At 33.9% G+C, this 18,402-nt stretch overlaps 1 protein-coding gene across 4 annotated transcripts in view; it reads right to left on the reverse strand.

Moving 5' to 3' along the window:
* The window catches only part of ZEB1 (zinc finger E-box binding homeobox 1), a 179,703-nt gene that overhangs the window by 51,421 nt on the left and 109,880 nt on the right, over positions 1-18,402 (reverse strand). For all 4 annotated transcript variants that reach the window (XM_080810375.1, XM_080810373.1, XM_080810374.1 and 1 more), the window contains exon 2: positions 4,624-4,824. In XM_080810375.1, the coding sequence (XP_080666501.1) occupies positions 4,624-4,824 (201 nt within the window). The remainder of the gene's footprint in view (positions 1-4,623; positions 4,825-18,402) is intronic.

Genomic DNA, 18,402 nt, shown 5'->3' on the forward strand with positions numbered 1-18,402 from the left:
TTCAAAGAATAGAATTTTGCCTATGTTGACCTTTTTTATTGTAGCTTTATTTTCAATTTTACATTGTTTTTTTTGTTTTTACTATTGAAAATTTCATTTTGCTGTTCTTTAAGTTCTTAAAATAGATGGTTAGCCCATTGACTTTTAGCAGAACCTTCACTAAAATATGTACTTAAGGTTCTAAATTTCCCTCTAAAAACTTCTTTTTATAAATATTCCATGTAGTTGAAAAATATTTTGTGATTACTGTGTATAGATTATACACTTTAGGCATACTTTCAGATCTTCTATATCCTCATTGCTTTTGTGTGATTACTCCATCAATGACTAACCATGGTGTGTTAAATCTTCCACAGTGACTAGATTTGTATTTCTCTCCTTGTAGATTGCCTATTTTTCTTTCTCTATATTTAAGCCTTGTTATTAGGTACAAACATACTTAAAATAATATTTTATTAGGGAATTTAATCCTTCATTATTTTAAAGTGATCCTATTATCTATAATAATGCCTTTAAGCTTTAAAAGTTGATATTATCTGAAATTTATTCACATCCACTTTTTAAAGTATTTTCATAGGAAATATTATGTACCTATTGTATCTATTTTTTCCATTTGTAATTTTCTCTGTTCTTACATCTCAGATCTTCCATCAAGGATCTCTTTCCTCATGCGTAAAATACATTCCTTAAAATTTGCTTTTGTAATAAGGGTCTACCAATAACAAATTTTCTATTTTTCAAACTTGCCTGAAATCGTTACTTTATTTCCCCTTTCTTTAGGAGATATTTTTGCTAAGTACAGAAGTCTATATTTGCCGGCATCTTTTTACTGTCTGGATTCCATTGTGGTTACTGAAAATTCAGCAGTCTAACTATCACTCTCTCAAACACAATCTCACTTTTCTGAATTTACTTTTAAGAGTTTTCTTTTTGTTTTGGTTGTTCTGCAATTTCACCATAATGTCAGGGGGGTAGATTTATTTATACTTCTTGAGGTTTCTCAGTTTTCTTGTGTCTGTGGTCTGGTGTGCTTTGTCAGTTCTGAAAAAAATGTCAGCCATTATCTCTTCAAATATTATTGCTTCCCTATTCTTTCTTCTCCTTGAATCAAGACATATATTGGACCTTGTCATTTTATCCTTATGTTTCTTATCTTGTTTCTGGAATTTTTAATCTGTCTTTCTGAGTTGTATTTAGTATAATTCCCCCCATTTTCCAATTCTTTAATTCTGTTTACTTTGGTATTAAAATCCATCCTTTGAATCTGAATTTCTATTATTATAATTTTTCATTTTTAGAAGTTCCACTTGGTTCTTCTTAAAATCTGTTGGTTTATATTTTATTCTCTCAGAGCACGTAGTTTCAAATTTGCTCATTTTTCTTAAAAAATGACAGTCATTTTATAATCTGTATCCAATAACTTTACTAATTAAAGTCTTTATGGGTAAGTTTCTGTTTCCTTTTGTTTCTGGTAATTGTCACTCATGTTGCTCTCTTCTTGCTAATTTATTTGGGAGATTTCTGTAGTGCTAGGATAAAGGTATATTCCTCCAAAAGATTTGGATTTGCTTCTTCTTGGTGCCTATGAGTATTAGCAGCAATTCAACTTTAAACTCACTTATGTGGAATATAAGAAACAGTGCAGAGAATCAAAAGGGAAGGGAGGGAAAATGGATTGGAAAGAAATCAGAGATGTAAACAAACCATGAGACATTCTTAACTATAGGAAACAAACTGAGGGTTGCTGAAGGGGAGGGAGGTATGGGGATGGGGTAACTGGGTGATGGGCATTAAGGAGGGCATGTGATATAATGAGCACTGAGTGCTATATACAACTGATAATTAACTGAATTTTACATCTGAAACTAAAGATGTACTTTATGTTGGTTAATTGAATTTAAATAAAAAAATGAAGTTGCTTAAAATAAAATTAAATTAAATATTGGCAATTAAAAAAACTCTGTTATGGCTTGAGACTTATCAGGCCATATAGTAATGTGAATTTAAAATATAAATCAGTGCAAGACAGATAGTGGTTACTCCTTGGCAGAGACAGTATTCTATTTCCCCAATCCCTGGCCAAGGCAATTTTGTTTGCTAACTCCTGAGGATGGTGGAGATGGTAGAGGGTTTGCTTTTAGTTCACAGTAGTCCATCATATTGTTAAGATGTAATTCATACCAGGGGAGGATCTGCTATTAAGCTCTTAGGTGGTCCCAGGCTTTGTTTCTTCTCAGGCCTGAAAAACCATGTCTTACATTACCCTGGGTAGGCAAATGTCCTTAAGGCCAGAGTCTTCTATACTGTGCTCTGCTTACCCTTATGGGTTCCTGTCCTCACTTAGATTTTGATCCATTAATGTCTACTATTTAGTTAGCTCTTTTAAAGCTTTCAGAGGATTTATTTTTAAATCTAGCATAATTAATTATTTTCAGATAGCATAGATCATATAGCTAAGACATAAAAGACTTAGATCATATAGCTAAGACAGTTCAAATAACTTATCCCAACATATTTTTAAAAATATGTTGGTTTTTCATCTTTCTTTTTCCCTCTGTTTCCCTCTTTCTCTTATCTCCCCTTTTTCCAGAAAAATCATTACCTTCTTGTTTCCATATTAACACTTTGGATCAATTACACCAATGGATCAATGCTGGCCCCAGACAGGAAATATATATGACAACCCTTGCTTCCAAAAGTTTTGAGCTTTATAGTATTATATATATATATATATATAGTATTATATGAGTATTATAGTTTAATAAGTTAACAGCTCTGATGTTAATGAGCTATGACAATAAACAAACAATTTAATTTCTCTGGGTTCTACTTTCTAGAAACCTGTGAATTGTCAGTCCTTACTTCTGTTTCCTTCCATGTAATAACAAAAAAAATCTTATATTTTTGATATTTTGCTATTTGCTATTTTGATATTTTTGATTTTTATAGCCTCTTTACTGAAGGCACTATCTGTCTACACTCTCTCCCTCCAAATACATTTTCCATATTGCTACCAGACTTATTTCCAAAGTATGTATCAATGATGTTCTCATAGCTTTTAAGGTAAAAGTTCAAATTCCTTGACTTAGTACACAGTGTCCTACATAATCTTTTCCTTGTTTACTTCTCTGATTTTCTGTATTTTTTGTATTTTCTGTAAATGCCGCTTGTTCAAACCTCTATGGCTTCATGTATATTGCTTCTTCTGTTGGAAACACCTTCTTTTACTTCTCCTTTACCTAATCAACATCCACTGGTCCTTTATAACTCAAGACTAATTCTGTTTCACTCAGAAATTCTTTTAGGACTTCTCTTCTTCTCTCTGCTCAATGTCTCCACAAAACTCTAAATTTACACCTACGTCAAACTGTAATGAATTATTATTTATCCTTTTCACTCACTAAACTATAAGCACTTTTCATATAGAGACAGTCTTATTCAAGTTTGCAAATTCATTCCTGCAGAATTTGCTTAATGAACCAATGAACAAGGCTATAAAATGAGGGAGGCAGATAAATGATTTTGAAAGTTCTTTGTTAGCTATAAATTTGTCCTATTGTAGAAATCTCAACTACTGCTATAGGGGGCCTGTCATCAGATCCACATTTTATTTAAGCTTCCACATTTTATCTAAGCTTCCACATTTTTGTATCTAGATTCTCTGACCTGCAAACCTGACTAATTTCCCCGACTGCCTAAACTGAGTTTTGATATCTTATTTAGATGACCTCCCCAAATCTGACCTCTTGTTGGGGAGGCTTTGCATTTGACTGACTTTGAATGCAATCACTTGCACATGCTCCTCTTTGCCTTTGCTGATGCCCCAACTCCTAATCCCCAATCTCTCTAATTCATAATACCTGCTTTCTTCACATTCTTCTGTTTTTATACCACTGTTGTTTAAATCCCACCAAGACAGGCTAAATAATTTAGTTTTATTAGGAAAAGAAGAGAGGAGAAATTTTTGATCTAGAAGAAAAGGCTATAGTTCAATTTATTCATTTGACAGATGAGGAAGAATTTTAATCATTTAGGTAAATAAGTAGAGAGACTCTCTCCTAGAAAGCCTTTCACTAATCCTTCCACTCAATCATGCTTGATATCAATAAAAGTAAAAATTTTACTTGAGTGAAGATTTATAGCATTCTGATATATATGGGAGAAGGGAGGGAAGGGGAATGGATGAAGAGCGCCGAGGAGGAGGAAGAAGCTTTCAAACATTAAAAGTACTCCTGAGATTGATCTGTTTGGGGATTTTTGTTGAGTTGTGTTATAATTTTACTGTATTAAAATATAATCTAGGTTTCTAAGTAGAGTCTTCATTTGAAGTTACGATATGAAATTACAGGTAGGTTCAATTGTATCAATAGCATATGGAAACCTTGATTCTGGTTAAAAAATGACTAAAATGCAATGTATTATATGCATTGTACAAATAATCAGTGTAACTATTATTCTGTTTCACAATCTACTTTTTGGTTAAGTGGACTACCACCTTTAATTGATTAATAGACAAATTCGCAGATCATTTCAAACTTTTTACCAAATTTATCTTTTCAGTTAATATATATATATTTTTTAAAGAATCAAGAGATTAGAATATTATGAAAAAATTAAACTTACCGTCATCCTCCCAGCAGCTCTTAGCACTGCCTTCTCTTTCACTGCTCCCCGGTAATACTGTCTGGTCTGTTGGCAGGTCATCTTCGGGCACACCACCTTCACAATCTGCTGCATCTGTAATACTTTCTTCTTCCACAATATGGAGTTTGTCTTCATCATCTGAATCTGAATTTGTTTCTACCACAGTATTATAATTTGTAACTGTAATACAAACAAGAAACAAATAATCAAAAACAACTAGTGCAAAAATCAGTTTTTATACCTCAGTAAAAAGAAATTTTAAAAAGGACTTACTAGGAGTACTCTATAAATAGTAACTCATTACCTTATAGCAACCTTATGAAATAGAGTATCTATCTACCATCCACTACCCATAACCCTGAAAGCAGAAATGGAAACCAAGATATAGGAAGATAAGTAACTTGTCCAAGATCATATAGTTAAGAAGTGGGAGGTCCAGGATTTGAACCCTAGCGTCTGTTTCTATAATCTGTGCTCTTAAACACTACATTAGATATCCTCTCCAGTCGTAATGGCTTTATTCTATATGGTGCTGTTTATGCACAATTAGGGCCACAAATCTTTAAAGCATTCCACAATTAAGAAAAGAATTCATCTCTCCTAATTAGACAACAAAACCTCATCAAGTTAACCATAAGAAAGATTATTTTCAAGACACCAATTCAGTCCATACATTTCATATTAATCCTGCATTGAATTTAGAAAGAATCTATCAAATCTAGGGATCCTGATGTGGGGCTCAACCCCAGGACCCCGAGATCATGACCTGAGCCAAAGGCAGAAACTTGGCCAACTGAGCCACCCAGGTGCCCCTTCTGTTTTTCTTTTTAAAAAGGATGTTAAATAAAATGTCTATCTTCCTAAAAAAAAAAAAAAAGGTATCTATCAAATCAACTTAGCCAAACTTCTACGTAAGGAAGGCGTGACTTAAGTAATGTTTGTATGTAAGTCTATAATTTTGGAAAAAAATAACTGACTTCCAGCAGTTTTCAAATGGGCATCCTTTCCATATTTTTAATGAATTTCAATAAAACTTAACACTAGCATTATGAAGATAAATAAGTATTTGAATGACCACTGTTTGCAGAACCATGAATTACAGCTGCAAATAAAATTCTCTAAAATAAATAATACAGTATAGTCAATATTTTTTCTTTGTAGTCCTTGTAATAATCACTCTACTGGGATAAATTATTCACTGGGATATCTCTTTTCAATTATTTGCAAGGTGATTCCTATTTGCTAAGCAAAGGTTGAAAGGGAGAAAAAAGGAATCTTTGCTTCATTGAGATAACTAAGCAATAACTACTTTCAGTTATTCTTTCCATTTCTCCCTTAAAATTTCCAACCATTCTTGAAAGAAGATAATAACCTAAATGTTTAAATGATATATGTATATACCCCTTCCTGTATAAATATATACTACATGCCTGTGAAAAGGAAGAAAGAAATATAATCAGAAATATGGATGTATATGTCACAGTGAGAATGAATCAGCAAAAATCTCCAAAACTGCTTTTATAGACCTCAGGAAGACCTCTCTGTTCAAAAAAGTACAGGACCTACGCTTTTGCCCACATTAGAAATCCTTCAATATCTTGTACCAGAAGAAAAATATCAAGTTTTGTTGTATCATGACTACTTTAATGTAAATACATTTTTTCCAAATCTTTTCCCAAGAGCAAACTATTTTTTAATGTTACTATAAAGGTAATACAGGTTTAGTACAAAAAAATATAAAACGTGTAAAATTAGTAAAAGTCCTCCGATCAAATTTCCCTTCCTTGACTCCCTCTTTAAAATAACAATAACAGCAAATTTTAATTTGTCTATGCACAAGGTAGGCATGATACTAATCATTTTATATACCTTATCCTATTTAATTATAATGCGGACCTCAATGTATTCACATGTCATATTTAATATCATTTCTCTATATAAACATATTATACATCTTTAAATACACACATATGGGATCACATTATACTGTTTGCCACCTAGTTTTTTGACACTTAATAACATATTTTAGAAATTTTTCTATTTCAGTATATGTGAAGATTTCTCCTTTTCCTCTCACTGGTTACACATCATTTCATTGTAGAGATAGAATTTAACCAATAACCTATATTGATAAAATTTATGTTTCCAAGTGTTTTTTAAGCATTAGCAACAAACTTTCTTGTAAACATATCTTTGGCCATTCTTTAAATACATTTGTTAGGTATACTAGAAGAAATGGAAGTCCTGAGTCAAATGGAAAACGTGTTAAAAGCAGACAGATATGGAAACATGGGGAATTCTTGTATTCCAGTCACATACAATGAGCAGAGTAAATTGTGCCGTTTTAAGTGTGGATAAAAGGAATGATTCTCAAAGGTTGTTCCATAGCGCTCACCATGGTTGGGTATGTATGGATAGTTGAAATTCTGACTATTTTGTGAAGAGGTTTAGTGATTCTTCAGTATCTTGAGTTGGCCACAGTTTTATATTGGTGCTATTCTTGCCTTCTAATGATGTAATACTGCAGTTCAGTTTTATCATTACCAATTTTGTTAGCTATAGGTTGTCGAACCCTACATTTACATTTAGAGTACTTGAGGCTTAAAAAGTACCCTATAGAATTAGTCTTCAAGACATGTATGTATTTTGGTTCCAGTATTTGCTTGCATGCTTTGTAGTTTTCACTAAGTTCCTTCTACCCTGAGCTGTACTAGGTTCTTTTTACCCAGAGTTCTTTCACCCTGTTTTATTCTGCCTGGGTCACTGTAACCCAAAGTACTCTTCAAGAATACCCATCACTTTCTAGGACTCTGACCTCCAGTTTGAGCTGCCATTGTGGTATGGAAGATTTTAAGCCAAATACATCAAGCCAAAAAGACTGAATATATTTTATAGTTATCTTGGGAATTTTCCCAAAGCATATTTTGAATAAGTGGCATAGAACTTGAAAAATAAAAGAACCCACTACATTTTGTCGGTTGATAGGGAAAAGACCAATAACTATTTTCCAAGTCTTCTTACTGTCTTCTGCTTCACAGTTACTTAGTTGAGAGAAAAAGCAGTGAAAATTGCTTATATTGATTAGTGTAACTTAGAAAAAAGTCAAGCTTCCTGTGTTTCTGGATCTCCCCTTTTGTGGCTCTATAGGGCTAATTTAAAAAACAGAGCCCCAGTATGAAAAGCATAAATAATAATCAGGCCCTGATAAATTCCAGTAGCCAGTGAAAATGTCCATTATCTTAACTGTCTGCTCATCTATCTCCAAGCCTTTATATTTTTAAAACTTTGGCTAAAAAAAATATAGTGAAATACAGTTTACCTAAAGAGTGGCACCTTCTTAACAAACAGGTGATTATCACCTCTTGTTTCTGAGTTTTAATTAAAATGAAGGATTCCGAGAAAACAAAGATAAAGGAAGACAGAAAAAGTAAACAGTTTTTAAAATCTTTAAATATAATTTACAAAACACAATATGAATTGAAATTTCTATAGAAAATGGTAACATTTTCAATGCATCTATTGTCATTAGAAGGTGGTTAAGGACACAGTGACTTCTTGGTGGTAGTTCTTGTTGGTAATACTTGCTAAAATCTAATCCCAGATATAACAGTATCCACTGAATAAGGTGGTTGTGAGGATCTAATTTAAAAATGTGCTTAGATCAGTGTCTGGCACACAGTAAAGACTATAGAAGTGTCTGCCATTATTATTATTTTATCATCATCATCATCCCACTGAATCTTTACAATTCCTAAGAAGTAGGTATTGTTATATTTCCCTTTTATAGAACAAAAACTAACCCTCCCCAGCCAAAACAAAACTAGAGTAGCTGAGTAACCTGTTTGAGGTTATTTAGCTATGAAGTTATGGAGGCAGACTCAAATCCTCGTGTGCCCAATTCCACAGCTCATATTCTTTAACTGTTTACGTACAAAGCCTCCTGACTGAAAATTGTTGCACTAATGATAAATATTCTTAAATTCATATTTTTGTGTTTAGCCTATTCTGGGGCTCTGGAATTCCATACTTAACAATATGCTACTAAAACATTTCCAAATGACTAAAAAATTTTAACCATCAGAATCTCATTATAATATAACTGACAGTACACCATAGGGTAATATCATCATTATAGTCAATAAACCTTTGAAAGGCTTTCACATAACATGTTATTTTTAGCACCTGATTGCATGTAGTACGGTATCAACTGCACTAATTAAACTCCCATGTAAATATCTGTTTCTTAAGTAACGTACAATTATAATAAAGAATTAAATAAATTAGATGAATCAGTTAAAAAAAAAAGAGCAACACAATCTCAACTTCAGTCATTAAGGGCAAGATCATATAAAGGCTTTAGAAATAAGAACCCTGCCAAGTACTGTTTATTATAGCTCTGAATAGCAGGTTAGGCTTCACAGGGGAAAAGGAGGAGGAAGGCCAGTGGAGTGTGGGGGGAGGAGACATATTTAACCCGCAGGTCTTTGATTCCATCAGGTGATAACCATGGCATGTGTTGATGAAAGCCACAGGCTAAGGCCACATATGAACATATTTTCAGGCATAAAAAGGCTTTTTATTTTTCCTAGAGGGAGAAGTTATGCTTACATCATGCCATTAAAACATGTTTATTAACTATGTCTCACTCATTCCTATCAAACACACACATTCCTCTGCATGGTAGAAAAGAAAGATAAAATCTCTTTTAGGAAAAGACATAAGACTGATCCTTACAAAATAACAGACTATTGTACTTCTAACAAATTGCTCCATATCCATCAGACTAACCCAGTACCATAATTTAAGAAACACCCAGAAGAACATACATTTGAATCATGTTCTCAAGAGTAATGGACAAAAAAAAAAAAATGAGTAATAGACTCAACTAAGTAATAACATTAGCACTATGCTGAGAACAACACAATTTAGGTATGAATGCTATAAAATATGAAAATAATATCTGGAGACACTGAACAAAGATTTCCATTATTCTTTAACATCAGTTGGGACAAAACCATAACAACATCACTTAACACGTTTTTCTTATCCTGAGAAGAGTCCCTGGCACACTGCCTTCCACACAGAAGGTACAGAATTACTTGTTGAATTGGATGTAGGGCCACACTTCTTTTTTTCTGAGTGAAGAGAAAAGTCAATATACTTAATTGTTACTGATGATTCAGGAAGATGACAAAACTGTACTGATAACCAAAGAACTGGTAAACTAGTACACAAAATGAAAAAGGGAGGTCATGTGACAATCCTAAGGGGAGAAAACTTTGGCAAATAGTATTACTCCAGGAAAAAGGAGCTTATGTGTCCATGAATACCATAACCAGGCATACAGTAAATATTTGTTAATCTGGCCTTTGACCTAACTTATAGATAATATTAATGTATATGCATCTTACTGTATAATAAATGTTATGACATATTATGCATATTTAACGTATCACGTAAGTAACATAATATGCAATATGTATATTATAGAGTTACAACTTAAGTCTTTTAAAAATAGGCATCATAATGATTTTAGAGTGCTCCAAACACAATGAACATGTTAGGTTTATTTATTTATTTGAGAGAGAGCACGTGTGTGTGCATGTGCATGTACATGTGGTGGAAGGAGGGAGAAACGAGGGGCAGAGGGATCAGAATCCCTGCTGAACATGATGGTGAGCACGCAGAGCCGGACATGGGCCTGGATCTCCCAACCTATGAGATTGTGATCTAAGCCAAAATCACCACTTGGTTGCTTAACTGACTGCACCACCCAGATACCCCTGAACCTAATGCTAGGTTTAAATAAATACTATCAGTTCAGGAAATCTAGGGGAAAGTTTTATAATCTCTCTCTCTAGGTAAAATCTTTAATCTAGGGTGCCTATTAAATTGAACAATAATCACAGACTGTTTTTACATTTTCAAAATAATTTTAAAAATCTAACTCCAATGAAAGTCAGTTATTTTTTTTAAGATTTTATTTGACACAGAGAGAGAGTGAGAGAGAGAGAGAGAGAGGGAGAGCACAAGCATGGGGAACAGCCAGCAGAGGGAGAGGGAGAGGGAGAAGCAGGCTCCTGGCCGAGCAAGGAGCCTGACGTGGGGCTCTATCCCAGGACCCCAGGATCCTGACCTGAGCCAAAGGCAGACGCTTAACTGACTGAGCCAGTTACGTGCCCCAAAAGTCAGTGATTCTGACATTTACCCCTGCAAAGGGTTGGTGGTTTTTGATGCCTTTAGATACAAACTATTCATAGAATGAAAACTGATAGGTGAAGGGAGGGGGGAGAGGATTGCCCGCATGTACAGAATCCTAGTTCTTATTTTCTCCCCTCTCTCATTACACAATCATTACTAAGTATTCCTGGGATTTGTCTCTGGGTGTTCTCTCAGTTTTTATTCTGGCCTCTTTCTCATTCTCCACAGGTCCTCTGTCTATATACCCCAACAAGAGTCATTCCAGATTACCTCTCCTTTCCCTGACTTATCAAAGCTCCTGCTCATTCAGATAGCTAATTTTAGTCAGTAGAAGTACAATTCACAAAAAGATAGATGAAACAGTTAAATAGCAAAGCTCTTTAGCAGATAAACTAAAATCAGTTCCAGGGACAGCTGGTTCTCTTGTGCGTGTGTGTGAGGAAAGTATCTAGATGAAAATAATTCCCATGAAATTATCAATAAGTAATATTTCTTTCATAGGAAAATACGCATTTATAAAAAGGATGCTTTTTAACTTATAGGACTTGTTACTTGTGGAATACAGGCAGGATGACAAAATCCAAGTAAAGTGTCAAGACTGAACTAAAAATAAAATGCAGAAATTATTGAGTCAAAAAACAGAGAAGACATATCATTGATAAATCAATCCAAAAGCCAGATCTTTAAAGCATCAATAAAATAGATAAATCGCTAACCCACGTAATCCTAGAAAAAATTGAGAAGCACAAGGATTCAAGATAAATGCAAACAAAGAAGTAATTATAGCTATAAAGGAATTTAAGAGACTTAATTTAGGAATATTTTGTACAAATCCAAGCAAATAAATTTAAAAATTTGGATGAAATAACTTTCTAGGAAAATATTAATGATTATGACCACATTTATTATTTTATAGAATTTATAAAATTGTACAAGAGATGGCAAGTGCAGACAGATCCTAGAATAAATTTAGGAAGACATCAAAGAGTTAACCACCCAAAAATTGCCAGGTGTTTTCCCAGGTGAATTTCTTCAGATCTTCAAAGGACCGATAATTTTGCTGCTTTTTCAAGAGAGAGTAAAATGTAAAGAGCCTAAATTCCTTCTGTGAAGCCAGCTTTTTAACAGTCAACTAAAATCTAAGAGCATACTTGTGTGCATGTGCACACGCATGCACACACACTCATTAACTCAGTCTCACTGATGTAAAAATGTTAAATAAGATATTAAATCTAGTGGTACATTAGAAGATAAATAAAGCAAGCATTATTCAACATTAGGAAATATAAAAGTCCACCATCTTAACATAGTAAAGGGGAAAGAATATGAATGACTTCTATAGACCACGAAAGGCATTTGATAAAATTCACTATTCCTTGCTGATACTTTTTCATAAGAATAAAACTGAAGTCAGTATTATGATAAATGACTGTGTATCAGAGGCATTTATAAGATAAAGATGTTTACTGTTATCATTACTGACAGTATTTTAAAAGAATAAGCTAATTTTTAAAAACAACAAAAGGAAAAAGCACAAATATTGGAAAAGAGAAAGCAAAATTATTATTTGCAAGGGATATGTGGATGTTTCTGGAAAAATCAAGAAAAATCACTGCAAAAAACTACTAGCAATTAGAAATTCGGTAAATGAATAATAACAAATTCAATAGAAAAAATCAATAGTTTCCCAATAAACCAAAAATAACCTGCTAAAAACCATAACAGAAGAAAAACTCAACCAATCTCTGTCAACTCTATCCAACAAAAGATAACCCATGAAGGCAAAAAAAAAAAAAAAGAAAGAAAGAAAGAAAAGAAACAAGGAGAACCTATATAAAGAAAATTTTAGCATTCTATTGAGGGTTATAAATCCCAGTGTGTCTATGTATGTGTATATGTATGTGTATGTGTATATGTGTATATGTATGTGTATGTATATGTGTATATATCTATACACATATACACATATACACATACACATTGGGGTATTATTTGGTCATAGAAAAGGATAAAATCTTGCCATTGTCAATGATGTGTATGGAGCTAGAGAGTATTACGCTAAGTGACTTAAGTCAGAAAAAGACAAATACCACATGATTTCACTCGTATATGGAATTTAAGAAACAAAACAAAATTAAAAAAGAAAAGAAACAAAACAAATAAGCAAAGGGAAAAAAAAGAATCAGACCAAGAAACAGACTCTTAACTATAAGGAACAAGTCACCAAAGAGGAGGGAGGTAGGGGGATGGGTGACATAGGTGATGGAGAGTAAGAAGTGCACTTGCTGTGATGAGCACCAGGTGCTGTGTGAACTGTTGAATCACTGTATTTACACCTGAAACTAATATTACACTGCATATTAACTAATGGTAATTTAAATAAAAACAAAAAAGAAGATCTGAATAAATGAAAAGATATACCTTGTATTTGGGTAGAATGGTTTCGTATTACAAAGATGTCAGTTCTACCTAAAGTAGTCTATACATTCAATAAAATTCTGATCCAAATATTAATATGGTATTTTAAAATCTAAATCTAAGTAATTTAGGCCAAATGATTCTAACATTTACAAGGAGAGGTAGGAACACAATCTCTGGAATGAGCTTGCCTGGTTCAAACCACAGCTTCACCATGGACTATCCACGTCACCTTGGGCATGTTTCCTAATCTCATGCCTCACTTTCCTCATTTCTAAGGTGGGGATAATAACAGTATGTCCCTAATAGGACTGTCACAGTGATAAGTAATAGAAGAAAATATAGGCAAATCCTTTTACAATCTTGGAATAAGTAGGGCTGTTATAAGCATGATACAAAACCCATGACTATACATAGAAAAAAAATCAAGTCAAAAGACGAACGACAAACTATAAATAATAACTGCAATACATGTTACCAAAGACTGATTTTTTTAATTATGCAGAGAATTCTTAAATATCTATGGGGAAAAAAAAGAACCACCCAGTAATATGCAAAGAAAATTCACATACACAAATGAATGGACAATAAACATGTAATAAGATGTCCAACCTCACTAATTAAAGAAATACCTACTTTAATGAAATATCATTATAGTCACTCTTTCCATACATTCCTAACTCTCCTGCCTTTCTCGCATTTAAAAACCCTATTCAGGCTAAACCCCTATTTTGATTAAGTCTATAGAATTCCAAATTCTATACCTCAGGCCCTTTTACTGCAAAGCTTCTTGAAAAAGTTACCTGATTTCCCTAACTCACTGACTGCTACCTTTCCATTTCTTTCCTCCACCCCCTGGACTTCAATCTGTCTCATGGCTCTAAAAACCATTTGAGGGCTCCCTGCTTTATATCCAAGCCCAAACTTCTCTGCATTCTAAACCCAACTGCCTACTTGACATCTCCACTTGGATATCTTGGCAAACATGCCATATCCAAAACCCAATTCTTGATCCACTCAGTTTTCTCCATTTCAGTTAATGATACTTCTACTCTTCCAGTTGCTCAGGCTAAAACTCTTGGTGTCAGTTTTGACTCCTTTCCCCACCCTCACCCCCTCAAACCCACATCTAATCTAGAGAGAAATACCTTAAAATTTGGCAACTGATCCCCTTACCACTAACTCCCCACCACCACCTCCCTGTTCTAAGCCACCAACTTTCACCTAGTGTTGCTACTAGTTCCCTTCCATCAGGTCTCTTGGCCTTCACTTTTGCGTTCCTATAGAGCGTTATCAACACAGCAGCCAACACAATTCTTCTAGGGCATTAAAGAAACTGTTATTCCCCTATTCAAACCATCTAATGGCATCCCACTTCACGGTGATAAAGGCCCTTCATGAGCTCGCTCCCATTCATCCGTTATCTCTCATCTTCTACTTTAAACTTGCTCACCCCATTCCATATACACTGGCCTCTTGCCTCAAAGCTTTTGTACTTCTTGTTGTTCCCCTTGGAATGTCCTTGGAGCATGGATTAATTTTACCTGCTTAGTAAGGTCTTCTATGAATACTCCATTTAAATTTATAGACCTCCTTCAACCAAGAGCATACCCCACCCTCTTCTGTGATTTATTTCTTCTTAAAATACTTATCACCAACTTCCATAATATTTTATTATTTTTTATTGCCTTTCACTGGAATATAAATTCCCTGTAGCCTGGATTATTTTTGTTTTGTTTTGTTTTGTTTACTGCTGTGCCCCCTGTATGTAAAACACTGTCCATTAAGTATTAACTTCTCAATAAATGTTTGATAAATTAGCAAAAAATTTCTCCATAACACAGGGTACATGCAAGAGTTAAGGAAATGAGTATATATTTACATGCTGTTGTGTTAATCTGTTGTTTATCAAAACAAATTTTTATTTTTAATTAATTTTTATCAAAAATTACCTGCTGAACCAGAAATTTCTTGGCATTCACCCTACAAATTAACTTATACGTGTATGTAAATATAGATACATATGTTTACCTACAAACTTGTTTTTAATGACAGAAACCCTAAACAGCCACCCAAGATAGATCCCTTTGCACTGATACAGAGAGAAGTCCTCCAAAATAGTTTGATTCCATTCTTGCAGAAAATGAAGACATAATAGTATGTGCATATATGCACCTGGATAATGAATGATAAGGTCTAGCCAAGAACATAAAAATGAAGAAATGAAGTAATGAAAGAGAGACTTGTTTTTTCTATTTTGTGTCTTCTATATTCTTCAAGTGTATATATTACTTTAAAAAAATTTAGGGGTGTCTGGGTGGTTCAGTTGGTTAAGTGACTGCCTTTAGCTCAGGTCATGAGCCCGGAGTCCCGGGATCGAGTCCTGCATTGGGCTACCTGCTCAGCAGAGAGTCTGCTTCTCCCTCTGACCCTCTCTCCCCTCATGCTCACTCTCATTCTCTCTCAAATAAATAAAATCTTAAGCAAAATTTTTAAAGATATATTTTGAATGTGCAAGGAAAAAGGCTGAAATAATATTCAGCATACCATTGCCAGTGGTGAACTTTGGAAAACTGAACTGGGATTGGTGGAAATATTTTCTTAATGTTTTTGTTATTTGAATTTTGATAACAGTAGACAGGAGGCATAATTAGAAACAGTAATCAACATACTAAAATGAAATTTTAAAAATAAAGGTTAAAATGACATTTAAGGAGGAAAAAAACAAATGCTATGCTGTAAACCTTTATCTTGTGGGTTTTGAAATAAAACTATTTTAAGTTCTTATTAGGGGATAATCTCTATTTTTTATGTATGAAAGACAGAGGTCTGCTTTAAAGTATGAATAACACTCACCTTTTCTATTCATAGCTACATAAAGTGTGAAGTTACGTAAAATGAAAAGGAAGGTAACACTTGCAAAAAAGAGATTAAGTGCAGGCCAAGATAAGTGAATTCTGTTCCTTCTCGCCAGTGCTGAGGGCAGCTACACACACTCTGCACAGATGTCCTGGAGGATGGCCTTGTGGGAGCATGGAATGTCCCTTGTCAAAGGCAACCGATACCCTCCCCCAAATACAGGTTAGAGCAACATACACATCCCCTCATATATATGTTTCATAGCTTCTGCTACAGGATTTGGCTTGATTCTAAGTTTTTCTTACTTTACAATGAAGTTTTACAAAATGTTTTGTCATTTACCAATCGCAGCAGAGATTGGTTTTGAGTTTCTGGTTTTGAGAGTCATTGATTCATAGGTGAACTGGTTATGAAAAATAAGATGAAGGAAGAGGACAAGAATTTTATTTGAATTCATTTCATTTGGGTTTCTTGGATTCCTTTAAGCTAGTAATATAATTAGTGTGTATAATTTAAAACCGTTGGTTATGTGCTAGATACCAGTGTTCACAATGGGAAAATAATAGGATAAGTGAAAAGAAACAGGCCACAAACTACAAGGATGCAGTCAGGGGACCTAACTTCCTTGTTTCCATGGGAGTGGCAGTAAACAATAATCCAAGTAAGGTATCCATCCAGCGCACCTCCTCATAGGAAGCTTTCCTTGGGAAGGGCCAAATTTTAATACATGTATGCTAATTCCCTGAATCTGAAGTCCTGCTACTCCTCTACTGGCTAGACAGACATGGAAGAACAAGGATCATGCTAATAAAACCTGAATTGGAAGTTATTTCTTAGTGAAGCACTAAAAACAGAGTTTAGTTTTCCTAAAACCTTCTAAACATCACGTTACAAGCTTGCGAATTATCACATTAGAATGAATAATTTAGTTCCTCTGACCTAAGTGCTCCAGAAGGCAGAATGAAGACATAGAGTACTTACAGTCTCTGCTTCTGAGAGACGTGCACTAGTTATAAAATATGAGTAATGTACATTAAATATTATAGACAGAATTATGATAATAAATAATTCTGTGCTAAATTAAGAGTGATGTAAAACATAAATACTAGAGGATTCTCTACTCCACTGTATCTAATCTCTTTTTTTATGCCCTGCTAATGTTCCAAAGAAATAAAATTTACTTTTTTAAAATTTGAAATATGTTGTTGGAAAATTAAATGGATTTGAACTGAGGTACCAAAGAATTCTTTGTGTTTTGCTTTGCCTGATTTATCTGAAAAAGTTATAATGATAATCATCTGTGAATACAACCTATTCAGAAAATAAATAATATCCAATAAACTAGAAGACCATATGAACTCACCCCCACTCACATTTTCATATAAATGTTTTCTTAGAGAGTAGATGGATTTCGTGGTGAAAGAAGTGGACATCTCAGAAAAATACAGATAAATGAAAACTCTAGACCCCTATGCAGAAACACAGAAAAGGGTATTTTAAAAGTATTTTGAAGAAATTGTTTTATCAAATTTCTACTACTAGCAGAAAGAAAAGTTCAATCAATCAATGCTGCTTATGTAGTTTTGCATGCTGCTCCAGCCCTGCCCTGTAAAGTACTTGCATTCAGTTGCCTAATCCTTATAAGGGACACATGAAGAATTACTACCCTCATTTTAGAGATAAAGAAACTGAGACTTAGAGGTTGTATAACTTAGAAGTTGTATAACTTGGCAAAAAGAGACCAGTTAGTACTGGATTCAGGATTCCAACCCAGGCCACGAGGCTCTAAAGACTTTGCTCTGAACCTACTTACACTGTTTCTCTGAAGCAAGCAGGTTATAGTCTACAAATGAGCAAAAAATCCTCAAAAACGAAACAGAAGAGATGTTAACAATGAATTATTAAAGACTTCATTGACAAGAACTTAATCAAATCTTTCTGAACTCAGAATCTTAAGAAAATAAAAATTTAAATATCCTTACTATTCATCTTTGTATCAGAATGACAATGGAAGATACATAAAACCAAAGTTCAGAGACTGTTTTACTCTCCTAATTTAAAATGTTGACAGCTCTCCATTGCATATATTATGAATTCCAAACTCCTATGGATAGCAAATAAGGGGCTCTATACTGAACATTAGGGCCTCGAATATCTGTACCCCCCCCCCCACCAGTCTGCCTAACATATTCTTTTCCCTAGACGTTGCTGGACTTCCATGCTTTCCCCTCTGCCCTTTTCCCTCTACTACCAAATTGCTACTCATCTTTCAAAATTCAT

The sequence above is a fragment of the Martes martes genome (assembly GCF_963455335.1).
Source record: "Martes martes genome assembly, chromosome: 8".
Classification (NCBI taxonomy): Eukaryota; Metazoa; Chordata; class Mammalia; order Carnivora; family Mustelidae; genus Martes; species Martes martes.